The 21,015-nt window shown below is 35.6% G+C and overlaps 1 protein-coding gene across 1 annotated transcript in view; it reads right to left on the reverse strand.

The window, feature by feature from the left end:
- TNKS (tankyrase) overlaps positions 1 to 21,015 on the reverse strand; it is a 163,805-nt gene that overhangs the window by 134,626 nt on the left and 8,164 nt on the right. Inside the window, exon 2 of the mRNA XM_090257983.1 lies at positions 1,405 to 1,629. Within this exon, the coding sequence (XP_090114109.1) occupies positions 1,405 to 1,629 (225 nt within the window). The remainder of the gene's footprint in view (positions 1 to 1,404; positions 1,630 to 21,015) is intronic.

The raw sequence follows: 21,015 nt of genomic DNA on the forward strand, positions 1-21,015 counted from the left end.
TTTCAAGAAGGTGAAACTACATAAAATTCTATGACGAATGAGAAAACTCCAATGTACACGACAAGGTAAAGCAATAAGGGATGAACGTAAGTAAGATGAAAGTCTAGAAGAGTAGGTAAGAATACAAATCAAGTCCCATAATAGTTATTACACAGTAACTTATCACAAATAACTTAATTTAAAGCTCTTCAGGGTAGTTTTATGTTAGGACTTAGTCCAAGCTAGGGCTGTTTTAGTGAGAGACTTAGGAGGTAATGAGAGAATCAACTGAAAATGGAAGATGTTAATGATCAAAAAGGACAGGGTATCCAAATGGTCATGTCAATGAATGTTAAAATGACAAAGGATAATGACAGAAGTGTGATTAAAATATATATGTATATGTCAAGCACTGCAATAATGAAAAAAAATGGAAAATGTTAAAGGCTGCAAAAATGGTTATTAAGGAGGAGAAAACCTTAACGGCACCACCACTATATCTTCCAAAATGCCATATATATTTAAGTTTTACCATAGAGATAATTAACGAAACTGAACTGGATATCATCCAGGAAGACAACAATTATGGAAACCAACTTGCCATGGGCTAAACAAACATCCACCACCTTGAGTATGAAGAAACAGACGATACACACAAGAGAAACTATGCTTGTCCTCTAGAAGCTTGTTTTAGATTTTAAAATGAAAAATGTTACTCAAAAAAGCAAAATCTAAAGAGTGTGTGTGTAGACATATAAAAGAGAAAGAAATGCTGATTAGATATGATTTCATTTGATCTCAATACTTACAATGGTTGAAAAGTTCAATTTTGTTTGAAATTGCTTTTTCTCTAGACTATGGCACATGTTGAAAATATTAAGCTTTGAACTGTTGTATTTGAACTACTCACTCAAAACTTTCCAGTCCTAATATAATAAAATAGCTGGTGTTCAATTTTAGCAACATAACGAGAAAGGCTTTGCCTTAGTACTAGATAACTTTCCCTGAGTCAAACTGAAATATGTCATCTAATTCAGTAAGAATTTGTGCTTTATAATGGCTCTCACTGATGCTACGAAAGAAAATTTGCAGTCTTTTAAAGACTGTAAATTAACTAATTTCGATAATAGTAATCTATCAAAATTTAGTTCCACACCAGTTAGCATCTGATTTGCATTTGTAGAGTTAATGTTCTGAATCTTATTCTTAACCAACTTTAGATTACCTTCTCTTTATTTCCCTTCTGATTGAAAAATGATTGCTTCAAGAATAAGAAGTAATAAAATCCTCTCTACTTATTCTAAGGAAATACTATTTCCAGCAAAATTTTTAAAAAAAGAGAGAGAGAAAAAATAGTAAACTTTATGTAAAATTTTGTACTGTCAGGTTGGTCTTACAATTTAGATAGCCTGAAGTAATACTTACCAATGCACACATCGATTTTCCCTTTAATGGCAGCCTCGTGCAGAGGAGTGTAGTTCCAGTTGTCCCTGGCATTCGGATCGGCTCCCTGGCACAGCAACAGACTCACAACCTCAGCATGGCCGAAAGAACAGGCATTATGAAGTGGGATGAGACCTCCATCGTCACGAGCATGGACATTAGCACCCATCTGTAGTAAATGTTCTACGACATCCTTCCTTCCAAAACCTAAAGATAAAGAGGGAAACTTCTTATATATTCTATCAGTTTTGTAAAAAGATCCATTAGAATTTCTTTAACAATACCAACAAATAAGAACTGAAGCACTATATTCTAAAAAGGGATAAAAAAAAAAAATAGCTAACATTCAAATAGATTTTCTCATTTCACAAAACTTACTACCAAGAAAGCTCTTCCTTTAGTCTTTGGGCAGTTCATTAAAAAAAGGAAAACATTTATTCAATACCTATATGTGCTGGGCAACAGTGCTAGACAAGACTCCTATCCTTCATGCTTCACAAGACAAAATCAAATGTATAAAATCCACCTCTATATTTTAAGAGATAAAAGTTATTTAAATACTACAGACAACCAAATCACAAAACTCAACATTACATTAGAGAAATTGGAGAAAAATGTATGGATACCAGGAATACGTGGTGATAGTCTGTTTACAAGTTATTTAGAAAGGAAGAACTGAAGATAATACCAAAATATCTCCTCTTGGGACTAGTGGCCAAACTGAATCAAACAGATGGTTCAGTGACACAATTTAAGCTTTGATTTACTGAGTTGGAGGCCACAGTGTGACAAACAAATGGGAATACAGGCATTTGAAAATACAGAAGCAGAACACAGAAGTATCACAACTTTTAGACAGAAAAAAGGGGAGGAGGGAGAGCCAGAAAGGATGTGGGGCAGTATAAGGACTAGGTAAACACTGAGAAAGATATAAAATACCATGAAAATACAACATATGGAAGTCAAAGGTCCACAACATCATGCAATGTCCAGCACGATGAGGATTTTAGTGAGATCCATGGAAAAAGGAAGAAATAGTCAACGACAACTTTAAATTAATTGTATTACTGTGATAAGATTACAAGTTACATTGCAATGGGTTAAAGAAATGCAAATATTAGAATTTTTATCTTTGCCAACTGAAGCTTTACTAATGTTCTTTCCTACTTTAAATTTTATTAGGTCTTAATGGCTTGGTATCAGTACCTCCATGCTATTACTTATTGTGTAATGTCAGAAAATAGCATCTTCAATAAAACTAAAAAGCAATAAAAGAGTCATATCATCCTCCATTTTATGCATACACAAACTAAATAACTGTGTGAAAAACAAAAAATAAAAAACAATTTACTTCAACATGTTCTACACACTATCTACTGTAAAAAGTCACAAAAGTAAAAGATATGCCTCCACCAATATATATCAAAGTGAGAATTAGGTTTCCATAGAAAATATCCTTCAAATTAAGCTGAAATTTTGGGGTGACAAGAGGTCAATTTTTATCAGTAACTAGAACAAAAGTATAGGAAAGATGCTAAAGTAACTATCTTGCTGCCTTTAAAAAATATATATATATCCGCAGAACTTTATAGATGTCAGGTTCTGTTTAATTCTCTAACTTTAATGTCCTTTCCCTCCTATCACAACCCTGGTCTTCCACTAGGCCACAGGGCTTTCTTTACCCATGAAGATTTAATGACCTCCCTTCTTTATAAATCTGAGTTAATGCATTAACAATGTTTGAGAACAAATTTCCTTTCCTCTCTAATGAAGTGAAAATAAGATACTTTATAACTCATCAATTGGCATTTAAAAAAAAATCCACTATAACTTGAAGCAAAAGAGCAAGTTTTACTAAAACTTTTTGATATAAAATATAAAATTAAACAAAAATGCTCAGTATCAGAAAGAATGTGGTAAAACTGAATTGTGCTCACACATCAATAACAATGAATAAATTGGTGCCAGATTTTAGAATAAATGTCGCATTTATCATCAATAGGCTTAAGCAAATATACCCTCTGACTCAACAATATCACTTTTCAAATTTTAGCATTAAAAATATTCATATATGAACAAAAATTTTGCATCAAAATGTTTCTCATAATGTTATTTATAGGAAACTATGGAAACAATGTAATGCCCAAAAATTAAGGTTATGTTCAATAAATCATGGTTTTCATATAACATATCACCTTGTATCAAAAGGCATATCAACCTGTATTAAAAGGATGTGATAGAACGTTGTGAATGTATTTAATGCCACTGAATTATATATTTAAAATGGCTAAAATGATCAATTTTATTTTTAAACAAAATTTAAACATTTTAAAATGTGTATATTTTACCACAATTTTTAAAAATCACCATAAAAGGTATAAACCATCTACACAAGAAAAAAACAGAATATTATACAGGGGTGGCTAAAAGTAGGTTTTACAGTTGTAATACAAATAAATAATGCAATAATTAATAAAGAATAATACAAAAATGAACTGCTTCGTGTATGCACAACTGTAAACCTGTTGCCCATTGCTGTATAAAATTCAAAAACTTGGCAAGTTGTTTTTAATCAGTTTTTTTTATTAAAAACATAAAATATAGGAGAAAAATATATATACTGGAAATACAGATGGATAAAAAAAAGAAACTTAAATCACTAAGTAGTAGAATTATGAAATGTTTTTCTCAGTTTAACTGTTTTTTTAATATAAAAACACAATTTTGTATAAATACATGTATGTGTATACACAAATGTTTATAAAAGGATGTATGTCGAACAGTCAAAATCAGTAACGATATTTTATGTGGTAAGTATGAAGTAATCTCTTCCAGTATGGTTTTGAATTATTAAAATAATTAATTAGAGGCTTTGTTAAAGTTTATACAAAACATATACTCTATCTGTTCTATTGAGTACGAATCATAGTCATGCATCATTCTATCAATGTTAAATGCTTATACATTACTGTTCACACATAAAGAGAATTCATGATCTCTGATGGCTATATAAGGTCTTTGTTTCACAATCAAAGTTTATGGTCATAATTACTCCTATAACTGATCTGCTTATTTGGGTTTAAAGAACCAAAAAAAAAAAAAATGTCAGTTCAAAGAACCACATAGAACTGGAAGTAACTTATCACTAACAGACTCTTAGGAAAACAGTTTTTCAGTGAAAACATTACAGACACATAGTGCAGACAAGATCATTAGTGCCCCATTCATCAAGCTAGCACAGTTAAAAAAAGAGCTATATCATACTTTTAAAAAGAAATAATGTTGCTGCTTAAACACATATTTATGGCTCAATTTTATATAAAGAACAAAATAAAAACCAATGAACCCTCCTTCTCGGATCCAGTAACAATCACTAAAAATTAAGGCAGTGTAAACTCTAATTTCTACCAACACACAGTATGTGCTGGGAAGACCTCCAATCTGAGACATACACACAAGGTATAATTTAACTTTTACAGAAGCAATCTTTTTGCCCCATGTTCATGCCCTTTTCTTCACAATAAAAATAATGGTAAGTAGCTAACACGTACTAAGCGCTCAGGTGTGTCATGAAGTCTGACAGACGCTGAACGTGCACTAGCTCCTTGTGGAAACACCCTGTGCGAGATACCATTATCCTCATTTTATTGTTGAGGATTCTTTCCCTCAGATCTGACAGTTGTGAACTGTGCTTCCAAACACGGATCTCCAAGCTGTCTCCTCCCCAGAGGAAGCAGCTCTCTTTCAAGTCCCACTCTCCCTTGCCTGGACGCCAGCAGGTAACATTCTAACCAGTTTCTCTCCCCTGTCACATCTGCTGCCCTACAATTCGTCCTTACCGAGTTCGTAGAGTGACCTTTTCAAGGCATAGATTAGGCCACTTCCTGGCTTGAAAGTCAGCAATGGGTTCCCATAACACATAATACCAATACAAACGCCTTAAACCTACAAGTCTCTATGCGAGCTGGGCCTTCTCACCTCTCCTGCCTCTCACCCTTTCACTTTCTAGTGACTTAACAAATTCCTATCAGCCTAAGGGACTTTGCAGTTCCTGAGACCTGGGACCCAGACCTTCAGAGGCCTAGCTCCTTCTTTTATCCAATCCTCAGCTCAAAGATAAAGCAACTCAGACACACTCTGGTTTGACCACCCCATTTAAAGTCACTCAACGCTTGCACCCACTCTTCCATCATTGTTTTCAATATCATTCAGTTTTACTTTCCTTCTATATTTAATCACTAACTGAAAGTGCCTTGTTCATTTTTTTATATGCCTTTTCTGTCCCTCCCCATTCAAGCTGCTCCATGAAGAGGTACTCTGGCAGTCTTAGGAGCTGTTTGTATCTCCAGCACCTAGCATATAGTGCCTGATACGCACTCAAAGATGTATTTGCTGACTACATGAATATACATGTACATAATGTCTACTTCATGAAAAGTAGACCAAAATAGTAAGTAAGAAGCATTTAATCTTACATTTACAAAAAGAAAACAGATTTAAAGGCTTTCTGACTATGCAAACGTTAAAAATATTTTAAAATATAAGCAAAACACCAAGTTTTCATGAAAAAAGGTCAGATAACTACCATGAACATTTTGATGATTAAACTTCCAGATTTGTTTCTTTAGCCAAACTGTCCTCTAATATCAATTTCCATTTCAACTGAAATGCTTGAGAATACTCATTTCCCCATCCTGAGTACATTAAGGTAATTTATAAGCGTTAAAAGCAGAACAAAAAATAAGAATGTTATTTACATTATTGGTTCAGATATTTCCATTTTTCTTTTGAAAATGGGATAAATGCAATTGAACTTCTTAATCCTAGTCATCTAATTTCTTCTCCGGACATACCATTACCTAAGTCAATGTTTGTTACGTCCCAACATATTTGTATACTTTTCATGTTTTTAAACACTTAAGTTTGTATATTTACAGATATTGCTTAATTATATTTACATATTTCTATGTATTCCATATTAATACATTTGTACATTATATATTTCATAGTTGTTATTAGAATATATTATATATATCATATTATATTATCAATATCACTTGGTTCAACCTGTATTAGTGAAAAGCTAATAAATATGGCAAATACCCTCTCTTCTTGCTGTCAAAGAAAAACTCAATTTTGCTCAGGAATTGGACAGAAAGTAATATAAGAGAAGGTAATCATTTCCCCAGTTTAAGGAGTGAACCCTTATTACTCTCACACCAGAAAGGTGATTCATTCCCCACTGTCAGTAACTAGTAATGAGACAGAAGGAAAAGTCTAGAAGCTTCTGGAAAGATTTTTCTCCCCACTAGGAGAAGGTATGTGGAAGAAGACCCCTTTCTTCTCTCTCCTTTTTTCTCTACTTTTAGAAAATTCTCATATAAGGTTATGACATTTGGAGCTGCGGATATCATGTTGGGAAGGTCAAGAGAATTATGAAAATGCTAACACAGAACCCTCCTGTACTCACAGAGTGCTGAACCAACCTGTCAATTTGACGTGCAGGAAATAAATGTCCTTAAGCTTTACATTTCTATTAGATGAGTTTTTGAATGGCTATAGCTGAACCCATGCAAACTGGTATAATCATCTGTTCATTACTGACTATTCGAGTTACATTTCTTAGCTACTGGTTCATTGTCTTGACCCAATGTTCTCTTTGTCTTTCTTATTGTTTTGTAGGAGGTTCTTTATATATTCTGGACACCAATGGTATGTTGATTATATGCATTATAAATATATGAGTATTCTCTCCATTTATGTATGGCTTGTTTCTAAACTCCGTTTACAATGTAATTTCATACAAATTTTAAACTTTAACAGAGTAAAATTTTTTTTTTTTTTTTTTTTACTGTGTGGTTGCCTCTCACTCGTGCCCCCAACAGGGGACCTGACGTGCAACCTAGTAATGTGCCCTGACTGGGAATCGAACCAGCGACACTTGGCTCACAGGCCAATGCTCAATCCACTGAGCCACAGCAGCCAGGGCTTTAACAGAGTAAAATTTATCAATCTTTTCCTACAAGGTTTGTGCTTCCTACATGATCTTTAAGACATCTTTCCTATTTCTACTTTCCTTCTAGAGTACTTTCATAATTTTGCTTTTCACATTTAAATGTTTAATCTACTTCTAAGTATGATGTGAGTTAGGAACTTTAGGGTTTTCCATATCTTTTCTCTTTGATCAGTTTATCTGTTTAATAGTTTAACTTCAAAATAAGCCTAGATATTGAGTGGGGCAGTGTCAATCCACTTTATTACTCTCAAAAAATTATCTTGGTTATTACTGCTTTTTGATATTCAATATGATTACCTTGACATTTCATGAAGAAACCTGTTAGAAATTTTTTTTAAAATATGTTTTTAAAAACTCACGAATTAGAATTAATCCTGGTAAGTTGACCAATTTACAATACTATCTTTTAATCCATGTATATAATATACCTCTCCTTCAATTCTGGTCTGTTACATTCTTCCATTTTTGCGTTTTTCTCCATTAACATTTTGCACATATTCATCAGGTATTATTGGGTATTTCAATGTTTTTGTTGCTTTGGAAATGGAGAAGGCAGTGGTACATTAGGAGAAGGCAGTAAAGCCAGATCACACAGAACTTCTGAGTCCTAAGTAGGGAGTCTGGATTTGAGCAGGGGTTCGTCTGCTAGCTGATATGGCTAGAGTACAGTGATGAGGTCAGAAAGATGGGCAGGGCTAGGCCATACAGAGCCATTCTATCAGGAACATATTCGTTTGCAAATAACAGAATACTTAAAAGTAGTGAAGCCTTAAGGAAAAGGTAGAGATTCACAATCCAGGCTGGCATAGTAGTTTTAACAATGGTATTAAGAGCTCTTTAAAAATCTTTCCACTTTGGAGCCCTGGCTGGTGTGGCTCAGTGGACTGAGTGCTGGCCTATGAACCAAAGTGTCGCTGGTTCAATTCCTAGTCAGGGCACATGCCTGGGTTGCACATGCCAGGTCCCCAGTTGGGGGCACGCAAGAGGCAACCATACATTGATGTTTCTCTCCCTCTCTTTCTCCCTCCCTTTCCCTCTCTCCAAAAATAAATAAAAATTAAAAAAAAAAAATCTTTTCACTTTGGCATCCTTAGCATGTATAAGTTTTCTTCCACTTGCTTGTCACTTCCACTTCACAAGAGAACTACACCTCCTCCAAGCCTGATTTCATTCAGATTCCCATACAAGAAGGGGGAGAGGGCAAAGGGGGAAAAAGGCTTTCTCTTGGCTTTTTTATTATTAAGGAAACCTCTCCAAATACTTTCACCTATATCTCATTATCTAAAAAAAAAAATGTGCCCTCTGTCCAGCTATCCAAAAAGACTTTTATAGCTGGGCACATTGCTGTCTGAACAAAATTTAAGATCTTGGCTTAAGATTAAGGGAGAAAATAAATTTGGAGTGGATAACCAACAGTATCTGCCATAACTTTCTAAGTCATGAGTAAGAAGTTTGGATTTTATGATAAGTACTTAGGAAGTCATTTATAAGAGAAATTACTTAAAAACAGATTGGAGAGGGTCAAGAGCAAAATCAGAGACACAGGTTAAAAAAAATTTTGCCAGAGTCTAGCCAAAGAATTGATGGTGGCTTAGGATGGTAGCAGTGTAAATGGGTCAAAAAAAGAGAAAATTGGGATAGATTTTAAAGCCAAAATGACTGCCTCCCAAGTTTCTGGCTTAAGCAACTCAGTTTATGGAAGTGCTATTTGGGGAAGGGTCAGGGCAAGCAAGTAGCAGTAAAAAGTTCACCGTGATGAGCAGTTCTTCTTCAGCTACTGAACTAAGTAATATAAACCTATTTTGTAAATTTCAGCACCTACTTTTTCCAAAGAGTGGGTGAGAAAGAATTGCATTATTTCACATATTCAAAGAAATTTTAAAATTCACTATGTGGAAAAGCGTTGTTGCTGGCACTGTGAGAAAAAACTAAGTTCATAACATATAACCTAATCCCAATACACTTAACAATTTTCCTTATAATGTAAGCGTTTCAATGAAGGCCATTTAAAAATGTTTCAATATCAAATGTAAGGGCACTAATATCACCAGGTCTGAGTTTAGAGACAGAAAACTGTTTCACTTATGTTCAGCATTTTACTGCCTAAAAATTAAAGCTTCCAAGGAACAACCCTGGACAATATTAAATCTTGTAACTAACAACTATGACTTCTAAAATTTAATAAAAGAAGAAAAACCTAAAGTGTTTGCAGTATTTTAAAGTGGTATTTTTATTTATGGTAGCAAAGTCACAGCTTAAAGACATTTTTCACTCTAATTGAACTGTCAGCAAAGCCACAACCACTGTACATCATCTGAACGACTAAATCTATTGGCCTATACTTACACAATGAGAAAATTTATATTGCCCCTTATATTTATTAATTTTTAATTTTTCCCCTTAAGTGTAAAAATATACCCAAAAGATACTTAAAGTGAAAGTAAAATAAGTTTGGGACTGTCTGAGAAAAGAACTCATGAACTTTTATACATATTATATCTATTTCCCAGATATAAAGGAAATCATAGAAGGTAAGTTGGGGAAGATAAAAAAGGTACTTGGTGACAGATGTGACTTGTTCATTAGAAAAAACTAGAATCTAAAATATTAGAATGATCAATTCACCTCCATTCAAATAAAAAAAACAAAAACTCTTTTAACAATGACAATTACTTTCAATGAGACAAAATTCATCTATGACACAATTACATAATAGCTATAAAATTTTTACAGTAATTTTTCTTTCCTGGCTAACAGACTCATCATTCACCAATTCAACACTGGTAGTCCCAGATATCTGTGAGCATCTCTCAAGGTCCATTAAACACAGTAATTATAATTGTACTGAATTAAAAATCTTAAACTTTTATGTTGGCTCATGTGCAAGAGGCGACCTCAAAATCAGAGAGGGGTACCTAGCTGAGCAGACCCATCTCAACATGGTTTTTTACTAACTTTCTTGTACAGGCCTACTCCTAAAGTCTTAAGTATTCAATTTTACTGCATTTAATGGAGAAGAGTACGTAGCACAGTTTCTCTAATCTGGGGGTTGGGGAAAATCTTGTGACATTCTTTAAAAGGGACTTTCCACATACTGGGTTAAATGCATGCAGCCCAACATACACAGAACCATAGACACCCAGTAACAGATTCCTACTTACTTTATAATAAATGTTCTATGACAAAGAAAAATACATTCCTTTAATATTCAAAATCATTACTGCTTCTTCTAATTTCAATTCTAACTATATTAGCCTTTAAATAAAGAACTATTTTATACTTCATTAGATCAGGAGTCACTGGTAAGCAACAGGGAGTACATTCCCTGTTGTTTCTAAAATAACAGTTTAGAAAACAAACTACAAAATGACTTCCATAAAGTCAATGAGGTTGCATGTCTTTCATTTGTCAAAGGCAGACTCTGACAGATTAATTTTTCCATTTTACAAAACCTGATTTAGAGAGGAAAATGTTTACGCTTAAAGAAAAGTATTTAATTTGCAAGTACAAGGTCTATCCAGAAAATATACAGCCATGTAATATGTAAAAGAGAGACATTTATTGAACAAGATAAAAGATACACAAAACACTGTACACAGGACAATGACACCTCAGCCCCCTTCAGAGTAGGCACCTTGGGACCTCACAATTCTCCCAGTGTCTCTTCCACTGTTCAAAACACTCTGCAAAATCCTTTGCTGGAATCACCATCAACTGCCCCATCGTGTTTTCCTGAATCTCATCAACAGCCTCAAGTCTCTTCCCTTTCTAAGGTGATTTTAGTTTGGGGAAAAGCCAGAAGTTGCAGGGCACCAAATTGGGGCTGTAGGGCAGCTGCGTCACCTGGGTCACAGACCTTTGTTGACTGCAGCTTGTACACATTCAACATTCTTGGGTGTTCTGCTTGTTGCAGGCCTCCCAGTACATGGATCATTTTCAACAGATTCTTGTCCATCTTTGAAGCATTTGAGCCACACTTTTATTTGTGCTGCACTCATTGCATCGTTCCCGAAAGCTTTCAGAATCATCCAAATAGTTTCTGCACAGGAATATTCAAGCTTAACGCAAAATTTGATGAAGATTCGCTGCTCACTCAGTCATTTTGAATGCGACAGTTACACAGTACACAGGCTCACTCAATGGCATTTCTACTGCCCCAACTGACTAGTACTGTGAAGTTGTCATTATTCACACATGCACATGCCAGTCTCCTCTCCTCGGCTGCCAGGTTACACTGGTGCCGCACAAACCTTTCTCATTATATTAACAATGGCTGGACATTTTCCGGACACACCTCATATAGTCAAGAATGTGTGCCTTCCCCAAAGCCATCAAGAAATCACCAGTAGCAAAAAGGGGTAAGGGAGGAATCCCAAATTCCAGCTAAAAACAAAACAAACAAAAACAGGACAAAAAAAAATCCCAATGCTGTAAGAAATCACACCTCCTTGGGGAGGAGGAAAAAACAGGCCGGTGATACTGTGAAAAGAAATATCAGCTTATGAGCTGAAGATCAGGTATCCTAGACAGAGGACAAGCCAGAGGCAAGTGTTCACTCCTTCACATTGTCACACTGCCCCATATGCTGTTGTGGAATGCGAAAGTAGTACTTCCGGTGGAGCTCTAGCCAAAAGAAGAGGGGAAACACCAAAGCAACTAAAACTTCCCTGGATGGGAAGCAAAATACATACAGGCTGACTCCTAATTAGACATTCACAAGGAAGGTGACAGCACTTAGAAGGATGGTCAGGGAAATCCTGGGCAACCAGGATGTGTCAGCAAAAGTCACCATCCAGAGCCACTCTCTCTTGAGGAATGTCCCAATGTGTCTCAGCCCTGAAGGACCAAAACCTAGGGAACGGGCTTTCAGCACCCCTAAAAGCAACACCCATCGAAATCCATCCTCCCATACAAATGCAATATTGGCTCAAATAGCTGTTAGTTCTAAAGGAATATAAACTCAGAGTGGAAAATAATGATATGTCTAAGGAGTGCAAGCACCATGACAGAGCGACAAAAATGAAAGTAGAATTAATAGACCAAAAAAAGACATTTAAAAATGGGCAAATTAAATGTTGCTAGAGAAAAAAATGGAGAATATTAAAAACATGACATGAGAAAAATCTATCAAATAAAACCAACTGAAAATATTGTCATGAAAAATAAGGCAAATATAAAATATAATGGATTAAATAGTAATAGAAAAAAAGAATAAATCCCTGAGAAAATCAGGCTGAAGAACCCTCCCAAAAAATATCTGAAAGGGAAAATCAGAAGGAGAAAATGAGAAAAGATAGGAGAGATGGAGGATAGGAAGAGAGGAAACATAGAAATAATGAGAGGATGTCTCATAATTAAAGAAAAATGTAAAATTTTACATTAATAAGAGTCCATGAAGTACAAAACACAATAAACAGGTAGATTATAGTGAAGTCTAATAATATTAAGGGTTATAAAATTTCTAAATAATTTACAAAGAAGACAAAGATCATCTAAAAATAGCAGGAATCACCTGAGTTCAGACTGAAGTCAAACATCTCCATTTTAAGAAAAAGCATTTGGATGCTTAATTTCATATCTAGCTAACTTTTTATTTACATGTTAAGAGTAAAAGTAAAATAATCTCAGATATGTAAAATCTCAAAACCAACATAAAAATATCTAGTTGAAAGTACTCTCATTAGAACACTTCAACATGATGAAAAAGGAAATCAGTAGTGCCCTGGCTGGTGGCTCAGTTAACTGGAGGGTTGGCCTGTGGACCGAAAGGTCACAGGTTTGATTCCAGTCAGGTGACATATCCAGGATGCTGGTTCGTCCTGGGTTGCAGTGTGGCGGCACATACGAAAAGGCAACCATTGGCTTTTCTCTTCCTCTCTTTTTTCTCTCTTTCCTCCCACTCTCTCTCTAAAGCAATGAAAAAAATGTCCTCGGGTAAGGATAAAAATAAAAAAGGAATTCAGTTTGTGTGTGTGTGTGTGTGTGTGTGTGTGTCTATATATCATGAATTAATTCAGTAAAAATCTATTGCTGTTTCAAGGAACACTGAACAATAAACCTAACAAATAATTATATACAACGTATGGGCTACAAAGAGTCGTCGTCGTCGGCAGCCATCCGTCTCGAGAGACGATGGTGTAGCTTCTTAAGAGTCTATCTGCACCGCCGAGAATGGCTGTGCAGTCCGACTCGGGAGTGACACGGTATCTGTCTCCTCCCGTGTTGAATCGACATCTTGCGATGACGCTGGAGTGTCCTCTCCAGTGAAGCTGAAGCTACAGAGCCTGGGAGGGGTGATATGGAGGGTCTGCTGTTGCCCACGCAGCAGACCCCCCCTCTCTTCGCAGCTGAAGGGTCCAAGGGAAAGACGGAGTCAATACAGCTTGGCTTCAGGTGCGCCGCAGGAGTTGCCGGTGTTGACTACAACGTCAAACCGCCTTAGGGACTCCGGCTCCGGATTTTCTGTCGGGGTTTACTCCCTTAGCCTTTCCCCTAAAGAGGTATGCCGCAAGGCAGCGGAGGTTTTTTGGAGTCAAGAGTTTTCCTTCTCTGATGTGCCCTGACTGGAAGATCGAACCAGCGACACTTAGCTCGCAGGCCGACGCTCAATCCACTGAGCCAAACCAGCCAGTACATGCAAACACTCTCTAGGAATAGACGTATAATACTGTCTTAAAAACTTTCAGCAATTTTAGTGACTCAAAGCCCAAAGTTCCTATAACTCTACAACTTCATGAATACCAAGCTAGGTTTTTCCTCTGAGATAATAACTATCTTATAAGTTTATAACTAATAATTGTCAAAAATATTTTCTAAATCATAAAAGGTTATACAAATATTAGATGTTCTTAATCACACTTGACTTGAGAGTCTTAACCTGGATCCCATATGTCCTCAAGCAATGACTCTCCATCCTGTTTGCATGTTAATGTCACCAGAGGAGTTAAAAAACAAAAAAACAAAAACAAGCCCCACCCATACTCCTGCGACTGGATTTAACTGGTCTAGAGTTAAGAATCATTGCTCTCAAAGTGAGCATCAGCGTGCTGATGAGACTTGTTAAAAATGCAAATTTTCACACTCTACTCCAGACCAACTGAATGAGAAATTCTGGGACTGTAGTCTACCAACCTGTTTGAGAACCATAGCTCTAGCACTTCTGAGTTCGTAATCCTCTGAAAATTACATGTAAAATTTGGTGTTTAAATATATCTTTCTGGAGAAAATGTCTATACCTTTTATAGATTCTCAAAAGAGTGCTAACAAAATTAAGAATCACTTGTACAGTAGTCCCTCTCTATATCACGGTTCACTTATCGCGGCCTCACTGCATCGCGGAATTTTAAAAAATATTATATTTAATTACTTACTGCGGATTTTTCGCTATATTCTAGGATTTTGCGGTACTGTATATGTATGTTGATAAAGTTATGTAGGTTTAAGAGTGTAGAGTATGTTTAAGAACATAAGTAGTGTTTATAAAAGTGTGGAAAAGGTTAATAAGGGACTGGGAATGGTTTATAAGTAGGTGGGAAGGGTTTATAGAGCCTCAAAATACATATAAATACTAAAATAAATGTAAGATTCCTACTTCGCGGATTTTCATCTATCATGGGGTGGGGGGGGTCAAGAATATATTACCCGTGGTAAGTGAGGGGATACTGTATTAGCTCAACAGCTTTCAAAGTGTGGTCTGTGGACCCCTGGTAGTTCCTGAGATTTCATCTGGGAATCTAAGGTCAAAAATAGTTACAAAATAATACTAAGATGATTTTGCCTTTTTCGCTGTCAAGACAATGCTGGATTTTATATCATGTGTTGATCATCTGGGAAATGTACGTGTGTTATTCTTGATGATACAAAAGCAATGGTAAATAAAACTTGGCATGAACCAAGACAGTGGCACCAAACTATAGTATTAGTCATTTTATTCTTCAATACCAGGTTCTCAAAGTTAAAAAAAAAAAAAACAAAAACAGCCCCCAGTTTCACTTAAGAATATCCTTCATGAAAATGTAAATATTATTGTTATTTAACCCCAACCCTTGAGAAGGTATCTCTTAAATATTGTGACAAAATGAGAAATACCAAATATGGCTGTCTTGAGGAACAAAATGTATGCACTAGTTTGAACTCAGTTTAAGCTGCATATTTAGCAGCGATTTTTTTGAGATTGAACAAAGTGAGCCTGTCACCTCAAGAAAAAGAGCAGATATTTGTTCTCAATGATAAAATTTAAGCTTTCAAATAAAAATGAGAATTTTTTAAAATGACATCTGCCACCATGGGCTTAACAATTTCCCAATACTTAAATACTTTTTCAATTAAGATTGGTGATGATATTAGCAAATGTGTTTATTATATAGAAGTGAAATATGTCAACATTTGGAAGATATGCAGAGTTCAGTGAATTAATATTTTTGAAATGACCAAAACATGCTTATAGGTACAAGATTCATTCATGCAAGACAGGCCAATGCATTTTAGCATAACAGAGTATAAAAAATTTACTGATATGACTTCAGATTCCATATTGCAACTAACCTTTAGGAAAATGCTATTTATCAACTTTGAGTGTAGTATCAAAGAAAACAAATTTAAGGTTATCTCAAAATGCCATTAAAAGATGCTTCCACTTTCCAATGACATAGTTACCCAGGGTTTAAAGCAGAATTATTTTCATACACTTCAATCCAAATAATAAAACACAACAAATGGCATGCAGAAGCAATGAAAATCTGCCTGCCTTCTATGAAGTCAAAGACATTAAAGTGACTTACAAAGTGTAAAATAATGCCTCTCTTTTCACTAATTTTTGTTTTAGAAAATAATTACTTTTCATTAAGAGTGTGGTTTACTAACACATGTGGATCCTAAGAAAGAAGATACACACCAAGAAGGGTTCCTGGTAGCTAACTGGGCTCAAATTAAAAACAAAACAAAACAAAAGAACGACAGAAAAGGAGAGCCTAGCAGCCAGTTATAAACAAGGGCCTGTCACACAAGTCATGCCTCAGGGAGAAGCCTGCAGTGAACGCCTGTCTGCACTATGGCCCTGCCAGCTGAAGAAGCCCATAGAAAGGAGTTCCTGGAACTGTATTTCAACCTACTGAGGCTTTCCTCATTCAATCAGAGCTGCACAGCTATATTCCCATCAGCATCTTTACCAAACAAACAAAGCAGCTCCATTCTGACCAATCAGGGCAGTGCCTTTTGGACCAATTATACTGCAAAGATTTGGAGTCCTCATTTACATGAGGATGGACCAATCAGGGATAGATAGGGCTGGGGACTTCTGCCAATATATAATGCAGCTCCTCTGGCTCGGAGAGGACATGTTCCCTTTACACCAAAGACTGTGTTTCCCTGGCTAGAGCTGAAAAACCAAAGGTTGAAGCACTGAACATGTCTCTCTGGACCACAGTAGAGCAGACTGGCAGAGGGCAGAGCAAAGTGGCCAAAGCAAGTGGAGCAGACCGAAGGAGAGCTGTCTTGCCCCTGCAGAAGGCCCCCCTCTAGCCGTGCTGTTCCACAGCCAGGCTGTCTCTTAATGGAGCTGGAACACTACTAAGCTGTTCTCACAGCGGCGCTAACATCACATGAGCTGTCTGCACTGAATAGTTGCTTTCTTCACTCACCCTAAACTGGGAGTTCCTGTTGGGTGTTAAACTGGCATCAAGAACCACCAGATGACACAAAGTTTACTATCGTTAATTTTTAATTTCTCAGTTTTAATTCCCAATATGATAAAGCTCCACAGACATAATCCACATTAACAAAAAAGCTCTATCAATTACTTTTAAGAGTAAAGAGTCCTGAGATGGACAAGTTTGAGAACCGCTGCATTTTAACTATAAACTTTCTCAGGGGCAGGAAATAACTCTCACCTTCTCGGTCCTTATACTACTTACATTTATTGAGTTGTTACTTAACTACTATAAAATATTAGGGTTCATGCCAGATTCCTAAGAAACAGACCAAAGGGGAGAAACACACTATGGAACTGTCCTAGTGGCTACTAATTAAGCAAACTGCATAAATTCCTTTAAATTTCCATACACACTCCATATATACTTAGTTTCATACTACCAACGAGGGACCACATTTAGTCTCAGAAATGTGAATTAACAGAGATGAAAGGGTATCCTCAACATACCACGAAGATTCACTCCATTAAATAAGCTATTTCCCATGTTTCATGTTGGTAATATCAAGAATCGAGTTCTTCCTAGGACAACAGGAAAACCAAAATGACTGCAATGATAGATCTTCCCATTTACAAATTTTTAATTGTGATAAAATACTTATGACACAAAATTTACCATCTTAACTACTTTTAAGGGTCAGATCAGGGCATTATGTACTTTCACACTGTTGTGACTCCCATATGTTTTATTTACTGCTCAAATTCTTTTTTCTTGCTTCCATGAATTAAACACATAGCAGTTTATCTTCAAGATTTTCTAACAATTTTAAGTAGTGAGTTGCTAAAATATCCTCTTCTACTGAATTATGAGGTTCTCAAAGACAGATTACTTTCAACTACGCTCTACTGTTATGAAGCAATTGATCAAAAGATCAGGGCCCAGTGTTCTAATAATTGCTGAAGGGGGGAAGATGTCTAAAAGACTATATGACCTGCCTGCCTTGGAGTAGTGAGATTAGATAGACTACTTTCTACTGTACTTTTCAAAATTTGTTCACTTACTTTTATTTTCAGAAAACAAATGTGCGAAGACAATAACTATCAAATTATAAAATGACCTAAAAATTATTTCTCATTGCTATCAACTTTCTGTGAGTAGCATGGGCCAAAGGATTTTAGGACAGCCAGATTAAAACTGGCTCCATCACTTAAAAGTTATGTGACCTTGGACAAGACATTAATCTCTGAGTCTCAGTTTCTTCATCCTTAAAATAGAATTAAAACCTACCTCATATGATTGCTCTAAGGATTAAATAAAATTACATAGGGAAAAACAAAAATCACTTTAAGGCAGCTGTTACTATTTTATTAGTTTTTATACTCTTATTTAGTAACACCATCAGAACTAAGTTCATTTACATATATGCCAATAGAACAGTGGAAGCATTTTAATGACAAAGGGCTGGCTTATATATAAGATTACTTACATATTTAAGAAAGTCAGAAGATCAGAAATCAAAACTTACAAAGTTCTACTTACTCAAATATTTACAGATCACATACTATGAACAATTCATTGAATTAAATACTGAATCTTATTACATACCTCAATTGTATCGGCTTTCATAAAATTCCAATAGGGCAACAGTTACACTTTCCTACTGTTATATCCTTGTGGAATTTTATTTGGCGGGCAAGGGGGAGGGGGAGATAGCCAAGTTTTTGATAGCTTGCTATAAGTTTTTAAATTAGTCCAAAAGGTTTTTTTCCCCAAATGAGAATAGTTTCCTTCAACGAAGAAAAGCATAGGTTGGCATCATTTCTCAAGACATTAGGAAAAAAAGAGTTAAATATTCATTAACTATAATCCCATGTCATGTCTTTCTAGAATAACCAATTTCCACAGTCAGCACGAGAACAACCTGAGCTTCTGGATGAAGAACTGCACATCTTACTAATAAGATGGATGAGAACGTCAAAATGGTTTTTATGGTTGGTGAGCATATCGGAATGAAGGCATCTTTTCAATGTCGAGTTACATACATACATATTCTAGATATTCAAAAGAATTATAACTAGGCATTATAAGCATCAGGAGGTTTGGGTTATTTTTAAACTGCATTTGATGATACCGGGACTTCAGCTTTAAGGATTTTTGGTCAATTGGTAAATTCAAAACAACTTTTTTTTAGTTTGTAGTTAATAAAAATCATCTGCTAACTACCAAAAGTCTCTTCACTTTATTTTGAAACCTAGCACAGGACAAAAAATATTGCAAGTCCCAACAAACAGCTGTCACTGGCTGTTAGTTTAGTTAGTGTTATACTAAAAAGGCAAGAGTGAGGGGAAACTTTACATCACTTTATTTCCCCCTTATTTTACAATTAAAAAAAAAAAAAGGACTAGTCTAAATTGAATAGGGAGCTGACACAGAAAACAGCCCCAAAAAAGAAAAAGTTTAAGCTCACATTGCTGATTCATCTACACACAGATTCCTGAACAAACAGGCAAAACAAGTTTCCACTTGAGAAAGACCCCAGCAACTCAGAGTTAGGAAAAGCGATCTTGGAGAGCTGATAAAGCCTTAGCAGGAAAACCAGTAGGCGTACAAAAACAGAACACTTATAACTCGAATCAATTAGTTGGAATCAAATGATTTTTAGAAAATGACCCTCAAAGTTAGCCTACCACCTAGGCTTTGGTAGAAATCCCTAAAGAACCCACTCTACTCAGTTCTTATTACCATCCACAGGGATGATACAAGCCATTAGGCCCCCTCAGATCCAGGCTGTGTCCCACCTTTCTGAGAGTTTCTGCCAGGAGAATAAACAAAGCCCAAAGAAACTTCAAGGACATAGGGGAAAAGTGAGAATTTAAGTAACACTTGCCTCTTCAATCATGTCTACTGCATATTTTACAATCAACTACCCAAAAGATTTCTTTGTCCATGAAGCAAAAGCAGGATACACATTTAAAAATAAGTCACTCCAGTGTTTTCTCTAGCATTTCATCACAAGACTCATGAAGTTGTTTACTCCTTTCCAAAACCTAACATTACAATAAACTACATTTTCTTAGCATTATTTACATTCCTTGATTACTTCCTTCTCCTGGGCTCTAAGCTTAAGATTCCATTTTTCAATATAGTTATGCTTACAATTTTACGCTCTATGATATGGATTCTAACCCCCAGATGTATTTCTTGGCATTTTAACTGCCAGAGAATCACCTCAGGTCTTAAAGGAAGGAAATGCCCCAAAGGAGAGAAAAGAAGGCAGGTGACCAGACTAAACTAGTAAAAAAAAAAAAAAAGACTTTTATGTAAAAAGATGGTGAGAAAAAATCATCTTACCTACAAAATGTCCTTACTGGAATGCCTGATTCAGGTGCCCTAGAAAAGTGGCACAGAAGCTATATAAACTAAGACATAAAATGGTGATGTTTCATAACTTCAATGCTACTGTAAGAGATGATCCTGCACACCTTATGGAGAAACTTTATCTATTCCAGGTCAGAGATGCATGTCCAACATCAAGATAGGACAGGCAGAGCTACCCTCAACATCCCAAAGCTCTATTTTTATCCTTGAAATTACTCAGTCATTAATTTCTATAAAAATGAGCAATAGAAAAATATTGAGGTCAAATGCCACGCAAAGTTCTTATAAGAATTTAAGCAGAACTGGACCCCTACAGGCAATATATGCTAGATAAAAATGTTCACAAAACAGACAAAACTACGATTTACTATTTCAAAACTAGTTAAAGGACAATATGAAAAATGATACAAGTTATGAAAAATAGCATATATCTGATCGAAAAATAAGATGGTAGAACTCAGAAAATAATTAAAAATAAAAGAAAAAATCATTTTGGAATGAGAGACTAAAGAAGGAAAACAAAAGAAACAAATACCACAGGTAATTCATTAT

This window comes from Furipterus horrens, unplaced genomic scaffold, assembly GCF_987537825.1.
Source record: "Furipterus horrens unplaced genomic scaffold, mFurHor1.1.pri manual_scaffold_12, whole genome shotgun sequence".
Classification (NCBI taxonomy): domain Eukaryota; kingdom Metazoa; phylum Chordata; class Mammalia; order Chiroptera; family Furipteridae; genus Furipterus; species Furipterus horrens.